This window comes from Orycteropus afer, unplaced genomic scaffold (genome assembly GCF_000298275.1).
Source record: "Orycteropus afer afer isolate SDZICR_OR568_19922 unplaced genomic scaffold, OryAfe1.0 scaffold00584, whole genome shotgun sequence".
Classification (NCBI taxonomy): Eukaryota; Metazoa; Chordata; class Mammalia; order Tubulidentata; family Orycteropodidae; genus Orycteropus; species Orycteropus afer.
Genome location: NW_006922171.1, coordinates 976,184 through 999,376, shown reverse-complemented (window position 1 = coordinate 999,376; position 23,193 = coordinate 976,184). Strand labels below are relative to the sequence as shown.

General features: G+C 39.6%; 1 protein-coding gene across 1 annotated transcript in view; it reads left to right on the top strand.

The window, feature by feature from the left end:
* The window catches only part of FREM1 (FRAS1 related extracellular matrix 1), a 212,180-nt gene that overhangs the window by 175,911 nt on the left and 13,076 nt on the right, over positions 1-23,193 (top strand). Inside the window, exons 27-34 of the mRNA XM_007956225.1 lie at positions 3,752-3,881; positions 7,167-7,239; positions 14,308-14,457; positions 16,109-16,347; positions 18,847-18,894; positions 19,144-19,308; positions 19,503-19,631; positions 20,536-20,651. Coding sequence (XP_007954416.1) covers positions 3,752-3,881; positions 7,167-7,239; positions 14,308-14,457; positions 16,109-16,347; positions 18,847-18,894; positions 19,144-19,308; positions 19,503-19,631; positions 20,536-20,651 — 1,050 coding nt within the window. The remainder of the gene's footprint in view (positions 1-3,751; positions 3,882-7,166; positions 7,240-14,307; positions 14,458-16,108; positions 16,348-18,846; positions 18,895-19,143; positions 19,309-19,502; positions 19,632-20,535; positions 20,652-23,193) is intronic.

Genomic DNA, 23,193 nt, shown 5'->3' with positions numbered 1-23,193 from the left:
CAGGATAAGGAGACCTCAGCTGCTGGGCTTTGGGGGAAGCATTGCAATTTTAAATTGGGTGCTTGAACAGCTTTCCTTACGCATGACTTCTTAGAGTTAGGGAGGGGCAGAGGGGCCAGAAGCCTCCTGATTTCTGATCACCCTTTGTTTCCACTACTCCATGCTATGCCTTCCATCTGCAGCAGTGGTTGTCAGGGACGAAAATTTAGCTTTGGTGTTGAATCATCTTTTTTGTTGCAGTAAGCACCCCCAAACCACCTAGGGAAGTAGTTCCTAACTTTGGACAATTGTCCCCCCAGGGTTCATTTGTCAGCATTTGGAGAGGGTTTTGATTGTCACGATTGGTGGAAATGGCACTGCTGGCGTCTAGTGGGCAGAGGCCAGGGAAGCTGCTAACCGTCCTACAATGCACAGGACAACCTCCAAAACATAATGTCAGTAGTGCCAAGATTGAGACACTGACTAGGGGCTTAAGAGTTTTCACCTTCTGCTATATAACTGAGATGATGGCCAAGTGGGTTTCCCAAAAACCTTCATTTTTGACCTTAGAAAGGGCATTCCTCAATGATCACAAGAGAAGGGAGGGACCATTAACATGCAAAGGTTTGAATCAACTTTCTTGTCTCCGTGACATCTACATCCAGAACTTTCCAGTTTACAGTGTCTATCCACATCTCTTTGCATCTGGATATTTCCATGATGCCAAGCTTGCAGCTGTTTGGCTTCTTGCAGAGAGAATTCCCAGATGACTGACTGCATCTCTTACATTCTTCCAGGTGTTTGTGTAGAGTTTCAGCAACCATAGTCTCAGAGTAGAAAGATCTCCTCGAATACAGTACAGGGGTGGGGGGTGAGTACATTCAAAACATATGTTGCACATATCCTGTACGTATGCAAGTGCCTTGCCATTTAAATCGTTTTCTATAAAATATATAGCTAGCTTAAATGGCATGACTTTTCAATAGTCCTCCATTATTTGTAGCAGATAGTTTTAAGAAAATAGAATAAATATTGTGGAATTATAACCTTCACCTCCAAGCGTCATGCAGACTTCTAAAGGTGCATGGGGAAATGCATACACATTCCCAAACACTGAGATCCTTTATGCTTTGAAGCTGAACATCCCTATGAACAAATCCCTTTGGGATCTAGGTCAGCAATGAAACTGCATTTAATTGTAGGCTCTAAGGTCACCTGGATCTTCAGTGACATTGCTGCATTTTTGCTAGTCACGGTCAGCATTAGCAATGGATAGATTCTTGGAAGAATTGGTCGTTGAAGCTCACTGAAGCTCACTGAAACTTAGCTGAAATCCATCCAGATTTACCTATTTCACTCTTGTCCTCTGCCCTCTTTTCCTTCCTTTTTCATCTTTCTGTCCTCTCCCTAGCTCCCTCTTGCTGATGTTTTTTTTCCTCTCTTTTCCTTTCTCACGTTCATGGATCTTTCAGGAATTCTTAGCACATTTCCTTATGGCTTGTTACCTTGTAATTCTGTAAACATAGTCATTTAATATTTTCCTTTGCAATGTTTCATGCTAGGTATGAGTTCAGTTGCATCAGAGACCTATGAGGGTCTCAATATTTTTTAATATAAAGATTCCATTTGCCTGTCAAAATTTTTATTGATCCATGCCAGAAAGGATATACTTTCGACCGATGGGCTGAGTTAACATGTAAGCTCATGTTAATTCATGAACCCCTTGTAATAATTCCATGCTCCCAACCTATCCCCATCACACTGGCCTATGACCTTGGGTTGGGAACCAGTGTTACTGAGTTTATTTTGCTAGTGAGCTTAATCTATAGGAGGTAACTGTGACACATGACCATTTCAAGAACATAAAATGGTTGTTTGAGATAAACTTAGTCTCTAATGTGAAAGGCCCAGGAAAGCCTGGAGAGTGAGGTAAAGTTTCAGAATGCCATACGCTATACAGTGGCTCCCATAATTCCTAATTTCACAAAATAAACTTTAAATCGAGAGCCTGAAACTAATTAGAAGTTTTAGAAGTAGAGTAAGGCAACCACTGAGGGTTTTGTACATGTAGGATAAAAGGAAAATAAATGAAACAAAAGCTATTGAACTCTGCTAAATGCTTATTGTCAAGGCTGCCCGTTTTATATTGCTAAAACTTACAGGGGGTAGAAAAAAAATAAGAATATTGTTCTGGTTACCTAGTACCGCTCTGACAAGAACATACCACAAATAGGATGGCTTGAACAAACAGGAGTTTATTCTTACAATTTGGAGGCTTTAAGTCCAAGTTCAAAGTGCCAGGCTCTAGGGGCTAGGTGCAAGCCCCTCAACCATGGGGTTCAGCTCTGCCTCCTGCTCCCAGCCCACTGGAGCTAGAGGCTTCCCTTCACTCAGACAGCTGCTGGCTGCTGAGGCTGACAAACCTAAGATTGACAAGTAAAAAGGCACAGTCCCGATGTTACTAAAACACATGGCAGGCCATTACTTTAAGTCCATTGAAAGTCCCAAGGTCAGCAGAGCATGGCAGGCTGCTGAACAATGACATGGCTACATGCAGGGTCCAAGCGTGCCATAAGCTAGAGACCATTCCCAAACTGTTTCTTATATACGGGAAGCAGACTACACACCCAAAGCAGCTACTCAGCTGCTCCAATAGATTCCACCATGGAGTTGATTACCAGTCTCACCATGGGGGATAACTGCATTCAGCTGCTCAGCCACTCAACCAGGCCCAGCCAAGTTGACACACAAACTTTAACCACGACAAACATATTTGGAGAGAAATGTTTAGGTGAAATATTTCAAGTTCTCTCACCTCAAAAAGAGTTACAGTACAGGGTAAAAATAAAATAGTACTGCTGTGCTTGAGCTCAAACAAAAGGAACTATGAACTCCATTAGGAAGCAGAGTACAGAAGAGGAATAGAAGTTTGGACATTAAATTTATGCTGAAACTTTACCTCTGCACCCTGCTAGCTTTGTCATAGCTTTTTGTCTTTGAGCTAGTGGCTTAACTTCTGTGAGTCTCAGTGTTTTTATCTGAGTCAAAGAAAGCTCCTCTCCACATTATGGAAATGAGATAAAATTGTTCTCATTAAGTGTTGGACTCACTAAACATATTGTGGGAAGAAGGCCACCTTCTGTGTATCAGTTGTATTCACTTGTATAGCTGCATCCAAGCTACATTTTATATGCACAGAAAGGGGACCAGATTGTGGTTACAAGACATGTACATTTTAATTCCAAGGCACATCTGCAAGGATGGCTTGTTATAATAAACCGAACTTGAGTTCAGAGAAGGTCTGTAGGTAGAACACTGATAAGGAAGCCCAATAGATAAGATATAAGATTTCATATCAGTGTTGTTCTCAAAGATGAATGTTTCTTTGAACACAACAACTTTTGGTTCTTTTACCTTCAGAACACTCAAACATTTGAGTCTCTTTTCTTTTTGTCATTAATAACCTGTGGCACCTGGAACAGGGCTTTTAATCTTAGTTTCTTCATTTGTACAAAAGAGTTTTACTATCTGCCTGGTCTATCTCATGGGGCTGTCATAAAGATCGAATGTTAATAAAACTTCATTGTGAACTGAAAATTACCAAACAATGTTAAGGAATTTTTATCATTGGTGTAGGTTTATGACTACCTCAGCCACCATTACATAAATCAGTGGCTCAGGCTTCCAGCCAGCAGAAAATCCCTAAAGGTATTTGCTTTGCATTTCTTATGATTTCCCCCCCCCCCCCCTTTTTTTTTCCTTTCCTATACAGTTTGGAATTGAAATGGTCTCATATTGAATGGTCACAGACTGAATATGAGGTCTGTGAGAATGTGGGAGCATTGCCCTTGGAAATCACTAGAAAGGGATACTCCATGGACTCAGCCTTTGTGAGCGTGAAGGTAATAAGTCTAGAGTGTAAACTGTCAAATTCAAAATTATGTTACTGGTTGGTGCCATTGATTATTTTCTTAGAAAGATTTGGAGTGACAAAGGATATTTCAAACTCCGGAGCTGTCACAATATTTTGAAGATTCTAAGTTGAGAATCCTCATGTCCCTCCATCCTTCATCCATGTTTATTACCTCCTAGATATGATTTTTTTAAAACTAATTTTTAGTTTTTAAATATGGCTATTTGTTTCTAAACAAACTCTAAACTAAACTAAACTAAATTCTCTAAGTTTTGAGGTTTTATTTCACAGGGAGATATATCCAACCTAGTGAAGTTGAACCAAACTCTGTTTTGGAAAAAGAAGTTGTGTGCAAGAGATTCATCAAGATGTATCTACTTTGTGGAATACCCAGATGAAAGTTCAGTCCCCAAAGAGTTTCCTTAGTATGTTCCATGATCACTTACCCTGGTCTCAGTGGATTAGGTAAATCAGGAGACTTAAACCCTATGTTAAGGGTAGCCCAAGTCATAGAAAATTAGGAGAATATAATTAATATAGGCTCTACAAGTCATAAAGAATATTCAGGTAATCTTCTTTTTTGGATTAGTCAACTCATTTTTTCTTCCCATTCACATGGATCATTGTGAACAAACTATGGCTTGTAGAACTAAAGGATTTTTTTTTTAGGAGTGCTGTAATACTGTCCTATGGGGTTGCTGTGAGTCAGAATTGACTAACAGTGATAGATTTATAACAACAGTGGAAGCTCCGGGGTGGTACAAGCAGTTAATGGGCTGCTAATCAAAAGGCTGGAGGGTCCAGTCCACCCAGAGGCACTTCAGAAGAAATACCTGGTGATCTACTTCCCCAAAAAATCAGTCATTAAAAACCCCACAGAGCACAGTTCTACCCTGCCACACGCTGGATCACCACGAGTCAGAGTCAACTTGTGGAAACTGGTAAGTAACAAAGCACTTTGAGAGAATGAGAGCCTGGACTTACTAAAAAGGGCAATGAGCCTTAAAGACTCCCCTCTTCACGCCAGTGAAAAAGACACTGCCATTATCTCCTGGGAAAAGTAGCATCTCTGTTTAGTCTAAATTATAATAATAAATTCAAATCACTCTTTGAACTTTGTGCACCTAAATTGTATGATGTCCAAACTTAATATTTATCTTTCCAATAAACATAGGCACTCTTCCCCAGATCTGCTGTTGTACTATTGTTATTAAAACAGCAGAGTACTTGGTGCCCTATAACTGTCCATGGAAATAGAAATACTCTGCCTGGGTGGTTTTCTAAAAATCCTCCAGTACCCCATTGAAGCACCAGGCCAGAGTGTTGGACCACATAGCCATTCACCTTGCCAGGTGGAAGGAGCATACATGGTGTTACAGGGAGCCTTTTGTCTACCTAAGCAGGATGCACTCCATGTACCTGCCAGCCAAGTATGCACACCTTCATCAAGTGGAGCAGCTCCCTGATTCTTCCAGGGAGAAATCTACCCCGGGCACAACTTGCCTTTTGATGTAAGAACTTATTGGCTATTTGACTAGGGACAAAGAAAAGAGAAGACATTTTTACCTATGCTGTCTGACCTGGTTTAACTCATACACCTTCACCTGACAGATTTCTCCAACCCCCTTGCCTCACATCATTCCTTTTCCCACATACGATTCCATAAACTCAGTGGTGCTAAATACCAGGCAATTGCACATTCAGGAATCATGCAGGGAAATGTAACTTCTAGCATATGGTGGGTACAGGTGTACAATGAGCCACTTCTCACAATGAGAGGCTGTGCTGGCATTGTAGACAAACAGCACATGGAAACTTTGGAAACAGTGCCCTTCTTCAGCAAAATGTTTCTACTACAGACTCATTAATAGCTCTTAGGACCTTTGACTTGAAATGGAGATGGTATCTAAGGCCACAGAAGTAGAAATTTTTAAGTTTTTGACAGTGTACTTTACTCCTTTTTAATAATGTGCACAAGTACATTAACCTACTTTCCCAAACATCTTAAACTGCCTATTGTGCTTAAAAAGGAGCCCTGGTGGCACAATAGTTAAAACACTCAGCTGCTAACCAAAAGGTGGTTTGAAAAGACCTGGAGATCTGCTCCCATAAAGATTACAGTCTAGTAAACCCCATAGGGCAGTTCTGCTCTGTCATACAGGGTTGCTGTGAATTGGAATCAACTTGACAGTACACATTCACAGCATTGTACTTATAAGGGTCCTCATTTGATGACCTCTTAAGCTAACCAAAGACATTGCACTTAAGAATTTTTAGGTGCCCTCTGAGTAAAGTTAGGGCAATGTATTCCTTATGTCACCTCTTTGGTTTTTAACTTTGGAGCTAGAGAGCAGGGTAGCAGTCAATAGCTTCCTTAAACCCACTGAAAAATGCACTGCCGTCAAGTGAATTCTGATTCATAGTAACCCTGTAGGACAGAGTAGAACCACTCCATAAAGTTTCCAAGCCTGTCATCTTTATGGAAGCAGAATGCCACATCTTTCTCCTGCAGAGGAGCTGATGAGTTTGAACGCCTAACCTTTTGGTTAGCAGCCGAGCACTTAATCACTGTGCCACCAGGGCTCCTATTAGGCTCTTTAGATGAGGGCTTTTTTTTTTTTTTTTTTACAACTCACTGTTACAAGTGTCTCTTAAGCCCTTGGTTCTGGATATGGAATGCCTTTGCTTGGCTATTCACCATAACTGTGGATCTCACAAAGCCCTCATTCATGTCTATGAAGAGTGATGTTTTCATCTACACAGGGAAATGGACCAGACTTGGTTTGGTTAATCTAGTCCAAAGGCTTTCAGAGCCCTGGAGCTTGCAGGATATCCAGAGCTGGTGTAATACCTATCCCACAGGCATCAGCACACAGGTGGTCAAGAGTGTCAGCCTTTTCTTCTTTACTTGCATTCTCCTGCCCCCTTTCCTCCAAGGCCAAGTTGGGATGGAGGAAAGGTCATGAAACAAAATTTTACTCAAAACAAAGAGAGTAATATCATTTAAAATTTGTGTGATATTCTCCAATAACTGAGTCATTTATAAAAGAGAAACAAAAAAGTTTATAATAGTCTAGCAGAGAGTTAACTTTAAGGAATATCCATAGAACATGGATCTAAAATGGTTTATTACAATAAAAAATAAAAAAAAAAAAACACTTGAAAACAGTCTTAAGTGCATGGGTTTAGTCTAGTATATAATGATGGTGAGCCTAGATGTTTCTGTTACAGAATATTTACTTTTATTAAAAATAGATATTTTCCCTTTCTTTAGGTTAACGCAGTGTCAGCTACAGTCGGAAGAGATTTTACTGTGACTCCATCTAAGCTGATTCAGTTTGACCCAGGTACGTTTTGTGTCTACTGTTTGTTTTATGTTTTTGTAAGAAACTCTGGAGATCAGGGAGAAGACAGGAATACAATGCAACTTCATTCAGCTAGAAACGCCTCCAGGAGCTGTATCACCCCACTCTGGGAGAGAGAGAAAGATGACTTTGGATTTGAGGTTTTGTCCCTTGTAATTTTTTCCCCTATTATTAACATCTTGCATCCCTGTTGTACATTTATTATTGTGTTCACTCTGTGTTATATAGTCCATGGGTTTGGCAAATGCCTAGTGTCAGGTGTCCACCTAATATTACAGTATCAGAGTAGTTTCACAGCCCTAAAAGTGCCTGGTGCTCTATATTCAACCCTCCCCTGCCCATCTCGCTGAACCCCTGATCTTTTTACTGTCCCTATAGCTTTGGCTTTTCCAGAATGTCATAAATTTGGAATCACATAGTATGTGGTATTTTCAGACAGGCTTCTTTCACTTAGCAATATGCATTTAAGGTTCATCAACATCTTTTTGTAGCTCATTTCTTTTATCATGGAATAATATTTCACTGTACCAGTTTGTTTATCCATTCACCTGTTGAAGCTTATCTTAGTTGCTTTCAGTTTTTGGCAACTATGAATACAACTGCTATCAACCTTTGTGTGCAAATTTTTTTGGGGACATATGTTTTCAATTCATTTGGATAAATACCTAGGAGTACAGTTGCTGCATCATATGGTAAACTTATGTTTAGTTTTGTAAAAAAAACCTGTCAGATTGTCATCCAATGTGGCTGTATCATTTTGTACTCTCACCAGCAGTGAATGAGAGTTCCTGTTGCTCCACATCCTTGATAGCATTTGGTGTTGTCATTGTTTTGGATCTTAGCCATTCTAGTAAGTGTGTAGTGGTAACTCATTGTTGTAATCTGCAGTTCCCTACTGGCATGATGTTGAATGTCTTTTTTATGTCATCTGTATATCTTCTTTGGTAATGTGTCTGTTCAGATCTTTTGCCCATTTTGGAAATGGTTATTTTTTCCTTATTGTTGAGTTTTTAAAATTTTGTATAATTTGGATACAAGTCCTTTATCTGAAATTTGTTTTGTAAGTATTTTCTCTCAGCCTATGCCTCATATTTGTTTATTTCAAGTAAATATTCACTGAAAATGAGAAGAAACATCATAACAAATGACAAATTCAAAATATCAAAGCAATCATCAAAAAAGCCAGAAAAAATAATAGCCTCATGGAAACTTTCAAAATATTATTTTCATATGGGCTTCTATAGGGCATTTCTGAATAATTCCTCTTGGAATAGGTTGAAAGGAGAAGACTCTAGGGGAAAATAGTACTTAGTTCAATAGCATAAATTTTGCTTTAAATGTGTGGGAAAATTTTGCTAGGTGTAGGGAATACAAAAGTATGGTGCCTGCACTCAAGGATGTTCCGTCTTGTGGGAAATATTGACATAAAAACAACTCACTAATGGTACAGTGGGATCAAAGGATGAGCTGCCAGGAAAACCTGGAAGAAGGGGAGGTGGCATTCTAAGTTGGTGGGAGCTAAAAAAAGGGAACTCTGGGCTGAAGGTTGAACACCAAAGCATTTACACAACATGGGTGGGGGGACTGTTGTTATAGGCCTGAAGCTAGAGCTGCAACTTTTTTCCTGGCTTCTATGAATGGGGGCAGGTAGCTCTACATCACAGCACTGCTAGGCACTCTCTCCCTATTGTCTGGGCTGGATGAGGATTACCTGTCCACAGACAAATGGAAAAAACTTTGAGAAGCAGCCAGGGTTTGTGACTTCGTATTTTCTGCAAATGAGGCATTGTACACTCTGAGCTCTCAGAGTGTCCCAAGTCTAAACTCTTGACATTTTAGCATGTTTAACATTTTTAACATGTTTCAGGCAAAGGCAAAACAAAGTGGCCTAAAACCAACATGATCCTAAAATGGAAAACCACAGCACTAAACACAGAAAAAGAAGTGCCTTTCTATAGTTCACCACGAGTAGCATTTTGTGTGATGAGCCTTAAATTTCACATGCATCAACCCCCTTATTGTTATCAACCTCTTTCCTATGGTATTTGACTTTCTGATTTGCAAAAGTCAGTTCCTTGGGCTGACCACACACTGTAAGAAGTGCTATTCCTTTTATGCATTTCATTTGTTTACCCTGAGGTTGCTACAGGCTCTTAATGTTCTGTTCAACCCTGAAATGAAAGGGTTTGATGCATTTGTACCATGCACTTTTCTGTACTTCATCTTAAAGCAGTTCCAACTTCCCCACATTCTGAGAGGCAAGAATCTTTGCCATATGTCATCTTTATGACTTGAGACATGTTTATCACAAGATGGGGAGTGATTGTGGCTTCTGGTAGGTTTTGAATAAGCGCACCAGGTGCTCTGTTTGGATTGATAGGAGCTAGAATAGATCATGCTAGGAGAGGCTCCAAATCTACCTTCCTCCTTGAGATGTCACTGGATAAGATAAATACTCATCTGTCTAGAAGAGTTTGCATGCTGTTTGAGTAGCTACTAATGACTTCTGGGGGCTCTAAATAGTCTTATGATTTAGAGATTATTTAGACATTTTAGAGCTATTATAAGCTTATCTTATAACTTTAAAAAAAAAAAAAAAAAATGGTTGTTCATTGTTTTATTAACCAGAAAGAATTTCATAAAGTAAAGACTTGCTTGAGAGAATTTGCAAGTTCATTGTGTCCATGGGCCCTGTAAATATTTATTTATGGGTTTTGTTGTTGTTTCATGTTATGGATCCTTGCCTCTTTTGAGTCTGGTATTTCCTCCTCTCTTTTGCCCAGAGTATTCTGTCCATTTCTTTAAAAACAGCCTCTTCCATGATCAGGGAAGAAACAGAGAGTGAGCAATCCAAGATATTGGCATATTTTATCTTTGAGAACTTTGGGGAGGCAGCTAGGAGAAGCTGGGGAACTTTGCAGTCTAGTATTGAGGAGCACTGGTGATGTAGTGGTTAAAGCATTCAGCTACTAACTTAAAGGTTGGTGGTTCAAACTTACCAACTGCTCCACTGGAGAAAGAAGAGGCAATCTGCTTCTGTGAAGATTTACCTCCTTGGAAATCCTATGAGGCAGTTCTATATTGTTCTAAAGAGTCACTATGAGTCAGAACCAACTTGATGGCAGTGGGTTTGGCTTGGGTAAATTATATTCAAGATCCACCAGCCAGCCACTCCTCAGAAGGAAGGTTGGGCAATCTGCTTCTGTTAGTGATACCGCCTCGGAAACCCAAGGAGGGGTCGCTATGAGTCAGATGCGACTCGATGGCAGTGGGTTTGGTTTTTTTTTTTACTCGATGGCAATGGGTTTGGGTTTTTTTGTTTGCTTGAAGCTTGCCTTGCAGCTATCGTCCAAAACTGAAAGCTAATCCTAACTACCTTGCATTCAGCTATTGTGACTTTTGAGTGGAAGTGTAAGTATTCTTAAGAAAATGATTGTTTTCCTTTAAAATATGTGTTCTGAAAGGTCTGCTGCATTATTAATATGATTTCATCATTTCTTAGCGTCAAAATGTTTTCCAAAGGAACAGATCTCTAGTGTGGTGTTTACTCAAAAGCACTGAGAAAATGTCTTTCAATAGAGAAATCTGCTTTGGAGGGAAATATCCAGGAATTAGCCTATTCTGTAAAGTGGATATGTCTGCATAAAATGACACTTCCTCTCTCCTCTTCAGCACCTTTTGTTTTCTGGGAACAGGATGTCAGTTCAAGCCTTCTAAAACTGCTTTTAAATATCAGTATCTTAACAAATAGTTTGCACCTTGAAAGTGGGGGCGGAAGGGGGAAAAAAAAAAAGAAAGTTCTTACTTACAATCTCATTAACCTGAAAAAGAGTGGTCCTGTACACACACCTGGTAGACTTAGAAACAAAGCTGAAATGCAGACAAACAAATCAGAAGTGCTTCAAGGAAACTTGGAGCAAATTTTCTCTAACCATCTGGTTCTACTCCACAGGGCCCAACAAAACAACAAGTTTTATTGTTTTGGTACTGTAATCACCCCCCTCCCGAATGATGCTTAGAATAGGAGGGCAATTAGTTGGGGGCTTGGAAATATTTTTTGGTGTTGGATTTCTATTTGAATATTGCTTACATTGAGTTTTGGGGGTCAAGATGATTCTGCAAACACTGGAAATCTTGGGATTTATAGACATTCTTCATTTTCCGGCCCTTATCTCTTCATGCCAGTTTTTGCAACAGCTGCCTATGTGGTCTACCAACTTCTAGACTGTCTGCCATCTGCCTGTGCCACCAAATCATCCCATATAACATGCTCTGGTTTATTTTTCTAAATATCCACCTTCAGCATGTTATTTCATTCAGAAGACTTCCCCTTCACCTATGCTTTAAAACCTGAACCCAACCATCTGGTTTCCAGGGCTTTCTGCAATCTGGCTGCAAATTGCCTGCGTAGCCTTATCATCTCTTGCCCACCAATGTGTCCTTGCTGTTTCAGACAGCTAATTGTCTCACTCTTCACTGATCAAGGCCTATCTATTGCTATCCTCCCGCCTCTGCTCATGTTACTTTCCTATTCCCTCTCTCCAAATCCTTCCCAGTCTGGAGCCCCAAATGACCTCTTTCTCTGAATATATACAGTATCCACCATCTAGTCCATATCTTTTAGAGTCCCTGGGTGGGGCAAACAATTAACATACTCATCTACTAACTGAAAGGTTGGACTTTGGCGTCCACCCAGAGGCACCTTGGAAGAGAAGCCTGGCAATCTACTTCCAAAATACCAGCCATTGAAAACACTAACACTAGACCCACACACACAGGATCACCATGAGTGAAGCTGACACAATGGCAACTATTTTTGTTTTCACGCTGGCTGTATCTTTTGGCAGTTAATCACATGCAGCCTTAAATGATTGTTTGACTTTTCTAATATTTATGTATAACCAAAAAAAACCAAACTCACTGCCATGGAGTCAGATCTAACTCATAGCAACCCCTCCTTGGGTTTCTGAGGTGATATCAATACAGAAGTAAATTTTCCGATCTTCCTTATGAGGAGTAACTGGTGCCTTAGGCACTATACCACCAGAGCTCCCATTTATGTATTGTCTCTTCAATAATGTTTTAAACTCCTTTAGGTCAGGGCTTAGGTGATGTTACACTTCTAGGTAGTCTCCATGGCATGTAATGTAAAGGTAAGTGTGTGTGTGTGTGTGTGTGTGTATGTATATACAAACCAAACCCACTGCCATCGGGTTGATTCTGACTCATAGCGACTCCCATTGGGTTTCCAAGGCAGTAAATCTTTACAGAAGTAGATTGCCCAGTCTTGCTTCTGTGGAGTGGCTGTTGAGTTTGAACCACCAACTTTCTGGTTGGCAGTCAGATGCCATAGGTACTATGCTACCAGAGCTTCTTGAGGTACGTGTATAGTAAATACAAAATATATATTTTGATGGATTGCTTCACGAATGATGAGATGGAGATGATATAGTATATAATTATATAGCTTCAACTTCTATTTTTTTAAGATTGTAAAAGTAATTGTTTTAAGAAGTCAATTGATACTGAAAGTTTAACAAATTAGGTGTTGAACTTACTACTCCAGATAGACCTGAGTGCAGCTGCAGTATGATCAGAGAACAAGTTCACCTTTCCATTAGATTCTGTTGGGGATCAATGAGATCTTGATTAGGCATGAGATCTATGTGAGGCATACTTTCAAGAAAGAGACCATCACAGAGATGGCAAAGCTGAGAGACATAAACCTTCAAGAAGAAAAGAGTCTAAATTTTCAGAAGGAAGGCTAGGAAAAAGAATGTTTAAATGTCTTTACAGAGTCCTTGGGTGGCATAAAGGTTAAATGCTCCATAGGTTGGCAGTTTGAATCCACCCGAAGGCTCCTCAGGAGACAGGCCTGGTGATCCGGAAAGGTCACACCCTTGAAAACCCTGTGGAATGTACTTCTATTCTGACACACATGAGGCTGCCATGAGTCAGCATGGACTCGGTAATAACTAGAGTGGTTTGATTTTTTTAACCACCTCTGTGTGGGAGTTTATGGAAGTAAAAGTATGCACAGATAATCAGTGACTAAATGGCAGAGTGAGGTTTTCAAAACTTAGCCCTAGAAGGTTAAATCATACGTTTACTAACTTTTTTCCCCATAGACATGAGCCTTCTTTATCCACCAAACAGTATTCCTGCTACCCCTTTCTCTTCTTAAATAAACTCAAGAGGTAGCCTTGTAATCCAGATCATGGAAAACGGTCAGGATTAGACAATCTCAGAGGTCTCTTTCAGTCTTAGTATTTTCTGTTTCTGGGCTTGCTTTGCTTCCCATCTTAGCAGTGATGGATGGCTGGGGATATGTTTATGATATCAAAACTGGTATCTATTAGGTTCAAAAAATGACTGTGAGCCACGCTTGATTATAACTCCATGAATAGAGGTAGACATAAAGAGAAAAGAAAATTGGCTCAGTCTATTTCTAGAACCCCCCCCACACACACACACACATACACACCCATAAATTCTCTTTAGGAGAATATCAAACTACTGACTATTACGTCATCAGAAACAGCATTTCTGAGCTAGAGGCATCTCAGGAAGTAGGGCAGCCTATAGAGGCAGCTGTCTTTAGAAATCCATCATTTCAAGAGTTCCATGAACAGCATGAAGTACCATCCAAAAATCACTCATAACTCTCTGCATCAACATCTTAAAGAATTTTGAAACTAAGAAGATTTTAAGATTGCAGTACTTGTTTATTCTTAAGAAGGGAAGGGGCAGGTCAGAAAAAATTAAATCTTGGATCTCATCTACTAACACTTTTTTTTTCATCCCTTGCATAATGCAGCCTACTTTTTTGTTACAGTGTTTGCATTTAAACGGAATCATCATTGTCCAGGAACAAATGTAGTCTTTTAATATTATTTGGGAGAACAGCAGGACTTCAGGCACTTGGTAGCATACAATAGCTCATGCAGGCTACTGCAGTTGAGCTGTAGACATGTTAATTAATATATTTCCCTGACACCTAGGTGATTGAAATAGCAATTAAAGAGTAATTAAAATGTTTACTTCTTGTAGGAATGTCAACTAAGATGTGGAATATAGCAATTACCTATGACGGATTAGAGGAAGATGATGAGGTCTTTGAAGTAATTCTGAACTCCCCTGTGAATGCAGTTCTTGGCACAAAGACAAGAGCTGCAGTGAAAATTTTGGACTCAAAAGGAGGTATTCTTTTGATCCTCATCTTGAAATCAGGAGCAGTCCTGGCGTCGTAGCTGCTTGCTTTCAACAGCCAACATACTTGATAATGCTTTCAAATCAAAATGCTTAATTTCTTGTCAAGAAAGCCACCTCAGTCATGATGTAGGCCCTTTATTCTGCTTTCTGCTTCATGTGGTTTTCCTCCTGCTAAGAACTCTCGCTCAAGAAAAGCAACAAGTCAGCACCGTTTTTGTTTTTTCCTCTCTGTTGTTCTCACCAAGGGGGAAACAATGTTGGTGAGAATCTATCAGCCATTATTCCACCCTCCTCCCCCTCCCCAAGTTAGTAGGGTTGTAATTATCTTCCTCTGTTAAAGAGAGCTCTTAATGCCTAAAATCCAAGCCCCCACTGTAGTGTGACCAGGAAAATTCTATGAGAGGAAGGAATTGGAAAAAATAGATGAGAAAGACGCAGCTGGCTTAGGGATAGGAGCAGCTGGAGAATATTAATGAATGACTTTGGGCTGCAGAGCCAAAGAGGTCCTGGATAGAATATATGAAAGAACAACCTGTGAACAAAACAAAATAAAGACCAGCCAAAGCCCTTGGTGCTTTGATATTTTTTCTGCCAAACACCCTCTAATTATGTGTCTGCTTAGCATCTGACAAGTGTTCTGTTACCACACTCACTCTTATTTGCCCATTTTCACACCTGTTATGCCCTATGTCCTTATCTGTTCCTTACCTGACATCTATTATCACCTCTTCTCTTTCTCACCCTATAATAAAAATTAGCACTCTCCTCTTTCCTTTATAGTGTTCATGTCGACAACATCTCTCCCCACGACCTCCCTTCACCAAATTAATTTCTTTTCCAGTAGAAATTTCTGATCCCATGAAGGGCAGAAAGTACTTGAAATGTACACTTTATAACTGAAGTATGAAATACCAGAGGAGAAGGGTCTAAGCCTTAGATTTTTTATATACCATCCCAGAAATAATAATTACCTAGGTTTCTAACACAAGCAGTTCCGTTCAGATTTACTGGTTCTTTGTTCTGCAGCACACTGGCTACAACAATGGGCTCAGGTATAGCAGGGATCGTGGAGCTGGCACAAGACCAGGCAGTGTTTCATTCTGCTGTACATAGGGATGCTCTGAGTCAGAGACCATTCGACGGCACCTAACAACAACTCTTCTGTAACAGTTGAATACTAATTCTTAAAACTGCCTCTTGGTTTCCCTGACGTCTTTAAACAGCTTCTACATCTGGAAGGTCAGGGAAAGCACTGGCTATTTTGCAGGGCTTGTGGAATGATACCTGATCAGGGCATAAACCTGACATATTGAGGAGTACTGTCATATGAAGAGAAGTGAGACCTGTTCCCAAGGATACGACATAATTATAAAATCATGACAATGATTTTCATTTGTGGTTTGTGGAATCAATTTCATGACTTTATAATCACTCTGTAGATGTGCAGAAGGGCACAGCTTTCCCGGAGGGAAACTGATGAAGACTAAAGGGGCTTCTGGCAAATGGCAACCAGGCAACATCTGGTGGGAAAACTATTCATCTCAGTTTAATGACAAGCTGCTCTGGGGGCTGTGTCAATGTAATCACTTATCTGTTTGTATAAAATGAACTGACCGCCTGCCATCTTGCATGCCTCCAGGACAGTGCCATCATTCATATTCCTTCAACCAAAACAAGCACAACGCATGGGAGAAAGGCTTGTGGCGTCTTCAGCTCCCAGGGGCTTCCTTACCCACCACTTCTGGTTCGTTTCATCTGGAAAGAAGACCCCTTCCATCCTTCAAGAGGCTAGAAGTCACCAGAGGAGACACCCCACAGGGCTTTGATTCTACGGATCTTTCTCGAATGAGGCTTAGACCCCGTGGGAATGGCAGAACAGTAAGAATGGGACCCAGTAGCGTCACTAGAGTTGGTGCCACTCAGTGCTGTAACTGACGATGTCACTCCCCTCACGGACCACTCCCTGTACCAGACCATACAGAACCTTTAGTAATGTTTATTATCAATTTTAATCATAGAATAATAGATGACAAATATAGTTAAAAATTACTTAAATATAATAGTTATTAGATTATATGAATACTAACAACAATATTGTTTTCTAAAATCTTTCTACATTGAATTACAACAGTATTAGTTACAACACTATTAGTAATTGAGTGGGAGCCTTTGTTCATTTTTCTCCTTTTCCTTTAATAACTACTTCATTCTCAAAACAGTTATTGATATAGGTTCACAAATACTACTTGCCATAATACTATAGCTAAAAAAAAAAACAGAAAATGTGACAAAATCAGTGACTATAAAAACACCAGCTGCAATGAAAACAACAGTGCATTCTTGTACCATATGCAGATGAAACCATGTGATTCAAAGCATCATTGTAACTGGGTAGTAATGACAGCTCTGATAGGAGTGCATTAGAAGGTTCAAAAAGTAAATTAGCATAGCTTATAGGTATATTGAGATATGTAAACTAACTAAAACCAAACAAAATTCACTGCCGTCAAGTCCGATCCGACTCATAGTGACCCCTCCTTGGGTTTCCGAGGGGGTACCACTACGGAAGTAGATTGCCTAACCTTCCTTCCGAGGAGTGGCTGATGGGTTTGAATCGCCAGCCTTCTGGTTAGTAGTAAGCGGCACTGGTAGTGCCTAAAGTATTTGACTACTAACCAGAAGGCTGGAGGGTCAAACCCACCAGCCACTCCTTAGAAGGAAGATTAGGCAATCTACTTCTGTAGCGATACCACCCCGGAAACCCAAAGAGGGGTCGCTATGAGTCTGATCTGACTCTATGGCAGTGAGTTTGGTATATGTAAACTAGGCTTATGAAAAATGTTTTTGTTGTTATAACTAACTATGGGGATATTTTAATTCATCTCTGCTGAAATACTGCACAGAAATTTTATAGACAGCCATTTTGGTTTCACCCCCTCTGACAGTATCACCCAGTGCTGTGTGCACACTCCCCACTAATGACACCACTACAGGGGTCTTCTGGGAGCTGATGTGTTTGTTGTTGTTAGGTGCTGTTGAGTTGGCTGTGACCTGTAGCAACCCTACGTACAACAAAACAAAACACCATGCAGTCCAGTGCCATTCTCACAATACTTGCTATGCTTGAACTCATTGTTGTAGCCACTATTTCAATCCATCTCATTGAGAGCCTTCCCCTTTTTCACTGATCCTCTACTTTACCAAGCATGATACCCTTCTCCAGGGACTGGTCCCTTCTGACAACATGACCAAAGCAGGTGAGACGAAGTCTGGCCATTCTTGGTTCCAAGGAGCATTCTGGCCGCACTTCCTCCAGGACAGATTTGTTCATTCTTCTGGCAGTCCATGGTATTTTTAGTACATATTAAAAGAACAAAAAATACTAATGAGTTCTCTGAAGCACTGATGGAGCTGCTTTGATTCTCCTAGTGAGTGGGGACCATCGTTCCTTTATAGTCAACCAGTGCCTTTTGTACAAATCACATGCTACCCCACTTCATTAGCTATATTAATTGAAATGATAGGTACATTGATTCACACATATGATTTCTCCTTTGGTTCCTTTTGTAACTGAGACAGATAGGGATGAGCAACTCTGCATTAGGGAGACTGAGTGATCCACTTGGGTGTGGAAGCTAACCAATAAAGGTCCGTGAGTGTGTGTGTGTGCATAATACATGTGTATATGTATGGGTGTATGAATGTGTGTGTACATAAGTGTGTGAATATATAGGTGTGAATGTATGTATATGTGTGTGGGTGTGAACATGTACATGTGCCTATGTGTGCATGTGTGTTTATGCTCGTATATGTATGTGTGTGTGTGTGTGTGTGTGTTTTCTTGGGCTTCTGTGTGGCTCCATCATGGCTCCTGTCTGTGTACTACAGATGTATCAAAAAAGTAAAAATATCTTTTCTCCCTAACTGAAATTGTTAATAGAAACCCTCGTGATGCAATGGTTTAGTGCTTATCTGCTAACCTAAAGGTTGGTGGTTTGAACCCACCAGCCACTCTGCAGGAGAAAGATAAGGCAGTCTGTTTCCATAAAGATTTACAGCCTTGGAAACCCTATGGGGAAGTTCTACTCTGGTCTATGGGGTTGCTATGATTTGGAATGGACTCAATGGCAGTGGGTTTGGTTTTCTTGGGTACTGTTAATGCAGAAACCAACATTGATACATTGTGATTAGACCTAGCAATGTATAAAAATCCAATGATTTGGGCATGGAGAATCTTAATAAACATATGTTTTAAAATTTTTCAGATATTAAGATTTTATTGGAAGGCTTTCACTCTGGCACTAATTATTACTTAAGCCAATTCAGTCTTATCACTAAGAGAAAGCCTGATCATATTTTGTTTTCTGTTGATTCTAGGTTCGTCCTTCCTCTGTTTATAGAAATGGAACAGATATCATCTATAATGTAAGTAGAATTGGAGGGAATTGCTAATTTCCTTACTTTTATAGATACAGAAAAATTGTTTATATATTTCTCCTAAAAGCTTGTTTTTGAATTTATTTTTTTTTTTAAGAGTACTGAGTGGTAAGAAAAGACTTCATCTTTTTGTTTTGATCCAATTGTAGAATTGCTCAACATTTACAACAAAATTTTTGGTTTGCCATCTCAGTGTGCATTTTTTCCTTATTGTGGTTATTTGTTGGTTTCTTCAAGTATCATGGGATGGTGTCTCTAAAACTGGAGGATGACAGTTCCTCAATTCAGAAACCGCAGGCCAAAGTCCCCATCATTAGTGGCCCAATGAAGACAATCACAGTGGCAGAACTGCCTCAAGCAGATAAGGTGGAATCCACAACCGACTCACACTTCTCCAGACAGGTATGGAAATTTTTTACTTCCTACTCACATTATAGCAAACTGTTTGCTGAGGCCATAAGCACACAAAATAGCCTCCAAGTGTTGTAGACAGTTTACTCAACACAAATGCTACCCAACAAATGACGATTCCAAGTTGATAAGTGTGTAATGAACTTACATTTAAGTCAATTCTAAATTACCTTTCCTTCCCATAGGACCAGTTGCCCTCATTTCCAAAGAACTGCACTCTGGAATTAAAGGGACTTTTCTATTTTGAAGAAAGCCTTCAAAAGCTGTATCAGTGCAATGGGATTGCCTGGAAAGCTTGGACCCCCCAAACCAAGGTAGGACATGGGCTGAGAGCCTAGCACCCATACCAACAGTGTGCCCCATGAGAAGCTAATAGAGAGGGAGGAACCTGGTGCCTCTGTGTCAATTCAAGCTACTTCTGTATCTCCTTTTCACAGCTTACAGACACAGAGGGAAAATGGCCCAAATTGGCTTTGTAAAAATCATGAAACTATTAGTTAAATCAATACAGTTTAAGAAGATGTTTAATTATTGTTTTTCAAATTTTATTTTATTTTTGATATTGTTAATGAAAATATGCACAGCAGAGCATACACCAGTTCAACAATTTCTACATGTACAATTTAGTGACATTGATTATGTTATGCAACCATTCTTAGCCTCCTTTTCTGAATTGTTCCTCTCCCATCAACATAAACGTGTTGTCCCTAAGCTCCCTATCTAACTTTTCTAGTTGGTGTTGTCAACTTGATCCCATATAGATTTTTCTTTGAAAGAGCACAACAGCCAAGGCAAGCATTGCTTGCTAATTAAACTAAATTTTTGTTTGGTTTAAATATGACTTCAGGGGTATTTTTGCTTTAAGATTTAAACATTGTCTCAGGGCAATAATTTTGGAGGTGTATCTCACTTTCATGGCCCTAGAAAGTCTGTATTCCATGAAAATTTGAAATTCTGTTCTGCATTTTTCCCCTTTACTTATTCCTTAAAAGTATTATAATGTCAGGATATAAACTTGAAACATTGCTGAACTTGGTAGTGTTCTCCATAAGAAGTCACTGCATTTCTAAACATGGAGACTTGAGATTAGGGCTGGCCACATTTCTGGTGACCAAAATAACTCTATTCAAGGTAAAGAACTGATAGGACTCCTTATGCTAAAAATAGACTAAGGATTGTGAAGACCATTATGATGTGGACATGAACACTGCCTTTCAGGAAGTGAAAGACAAGTCCTGCCCAGCTGGGTGGCACCATCACTCAGGCTACTGTCACTCCTTGATCATGGAGCAGAAACACACCTGGATTGCGGCTGCCCGATCTTGCCAGGAACAGTAAGAAACCCTATTTCATATTTGATTGATGATATTTCTTCTCAGTTTTATTCTTCCATGTGTAAAATATGTTTTCACAAATTTTCTTTTCTTTTCTACTATTTCTCTATTTTCTCATAGAACTCTATCTAGAGTGACTTCATTCACTCACCAAACACTGAGTGCCTGATATGTGCTGGGCATTGTTTTAGGAACCCAGAAAGAGTTCTGCAGTTCAGAATGGATTTAGAACTGTTCTTGATGATGTATTCTGACTCAGGTCATATATTTTAAAGTTATGCCATTGGCACAATTCTGATTTTTTGCCTTTATCTCAGTGTTTTGGAGAAAGTCAGAAAGAGCTTTTCTGAGTCACCAGGTTCTGATGAACTTTTATGATATAGGGAATCCTGCCCAGTGATTTGAAAATGCATAGTAATGAAAAGCCTTTTAGCATAAGGATTATGTCAATATAAGAGGTGTTCTGGTTACCTAGTGCCTCTCTGACAGGAAGATGCCACAAATGGGATGGTCTTAACAAACAGGAGTTTATTCTCTTATAATTTGGGAGGCTAGAAGTCCGAGTTCAAAGTGCTAGGCTCTAGGGGCTGTGTGAAATACCCTTGACCTTGGGCTTCAGCTCTGCCTCTTGCTTCCAGCCCACTGAAGCTAGAAGCATCTCTTCACTCAGGCAGCTACTGGCTACTGAGGCTAACAAGCCCAAGATCAACAAATAAAATGGCACATTCCTGATGTTACCAAACCACACGGCAGCCATTGATTCAAGTCCATTTTAAGTCCCAAGATTGGCAGAGCAAGATTGGCTGCTGAAAAATGACATGGCTACATGCAGCGTTCAAGTGTGCCATAAGTTAGAGACTATTCCCCAAGGCTTCTGCTTATATACAGGAAGCAGACCATATTCCCTAAGGCAGCTACTCAGCTGCTCACAGTAGATTCCACCATGGAGTTGATTATGAGTCTCATCATGGGGAATACTACATCCAGCTGCCCAGCCGCTCAACCAGGCCCAGCCAAGTTGACACACAAACTGAACTACCACAAGAGGCAGTGATGATTATGAAATTACACAAGTTAGACAAAAGTTCATTGGGTAAAGAACACTCAATGAAAGATGACCTCTGGTTAAATAATGGCAAAAAATTTGTCTAAGCCATACCTCACTGCCGTCGAGTCAGATCAGACTCATAGCGACCCCTCCTTGGGTTTCCGGGGTGGTATCACTACAGAAGTACATTGCCTAATCTTCCTTCCTAGGAGTGGCTGGTGGGTTTGACCCGCCAGTCTTCTGGTTAGCAGTCAAATGCCTTAGGCACTGTGCCACCAGAGCTCCTATAGTACTTTAAAAATACATATGTGGACTATCCCTGGTCCTTTTTTTTTTTTTTTGCCAACCTGGATATTATCCAAACAATACAATTAGATTAAAATGCTCTATGACTGGAAATTGAGACTAGAGAAATCCCTGGCAAATATCAGTTAGATTATTCAGTTCATCAAATTTAAAAACTCATACTCATCTAAAGACACCATTATAAAATGAATGGGAAAACTAGCTTTGACAAAAGCTATTCTCAAATCGTGTATCTGATAATGAAAATACAAACTGTAATAAATTAATATCAAAAAAGCTAACAATCCAATATGAAGAAGCAAGTGACTGTGACCCTTCAAGAAAAGATACACAATCAGCCAGCAAACACTTGAAAGGTTGCTCAATACCATTAGACCTCAGGGGAATGCAAAATAAAATCCCACTTCACATCCACAAGAGTAGCTAAAATCGTAAAGATTAAGAACACCAAATGTTGACAAGGCTATAGAGCAAATGACATCATCATGCATTACTGGTAGAAGTGTAAAATGGTACACCATTATGTAGAACTGTCTGGCAGTTTGTCATAAAGGACATACATCTACCCTAACAATTTCACTCCTAAGTATTTACCTAAGAGAAATAAAGATACACTTTTATTAACAAACAGACATGCACAGGAATTTCACAGCAGTCTTATTCATATTAATAATAGTTTGGGCCATTTGTTGCTTATTAATTTGTTAGAGTTCTTTATATTTTTCTCCAGAAACAAGGGAATAGATAAATAAATAGTTTTATAAGCAATAAGAGGGAACAGATCTACAGAAACCTCCAACAATATGAATAAATTTTAAAACTTTATGTTGAGAGAAAGCAGCCTGTCACACACAAAAATTTATTATTTTATTTATATGAATAGGAAGCATTAATCTATGTTGTTACAAATTCAAATTAATTATCTCTAGCAAGGATTATGGGATGACTGGACAACATCACAAAGGAATGTTGCAGAGTAATGGAATGCTCTATGTATTGTTCTGGGCGGTTGTTACATGAATGTGTACAATTGTCAAAACTCATCAAATTAAACACTTAAAAATTTATTCCTTTTATTGTATGTAAATTATACCTTGATTTTTAAAAAATTAATGAAATGTTTTAGAAATATATTTAAAAACTGGTCAAATCAGCCACCTTTTTCTTCACTGATGTTTCAAATTCTAA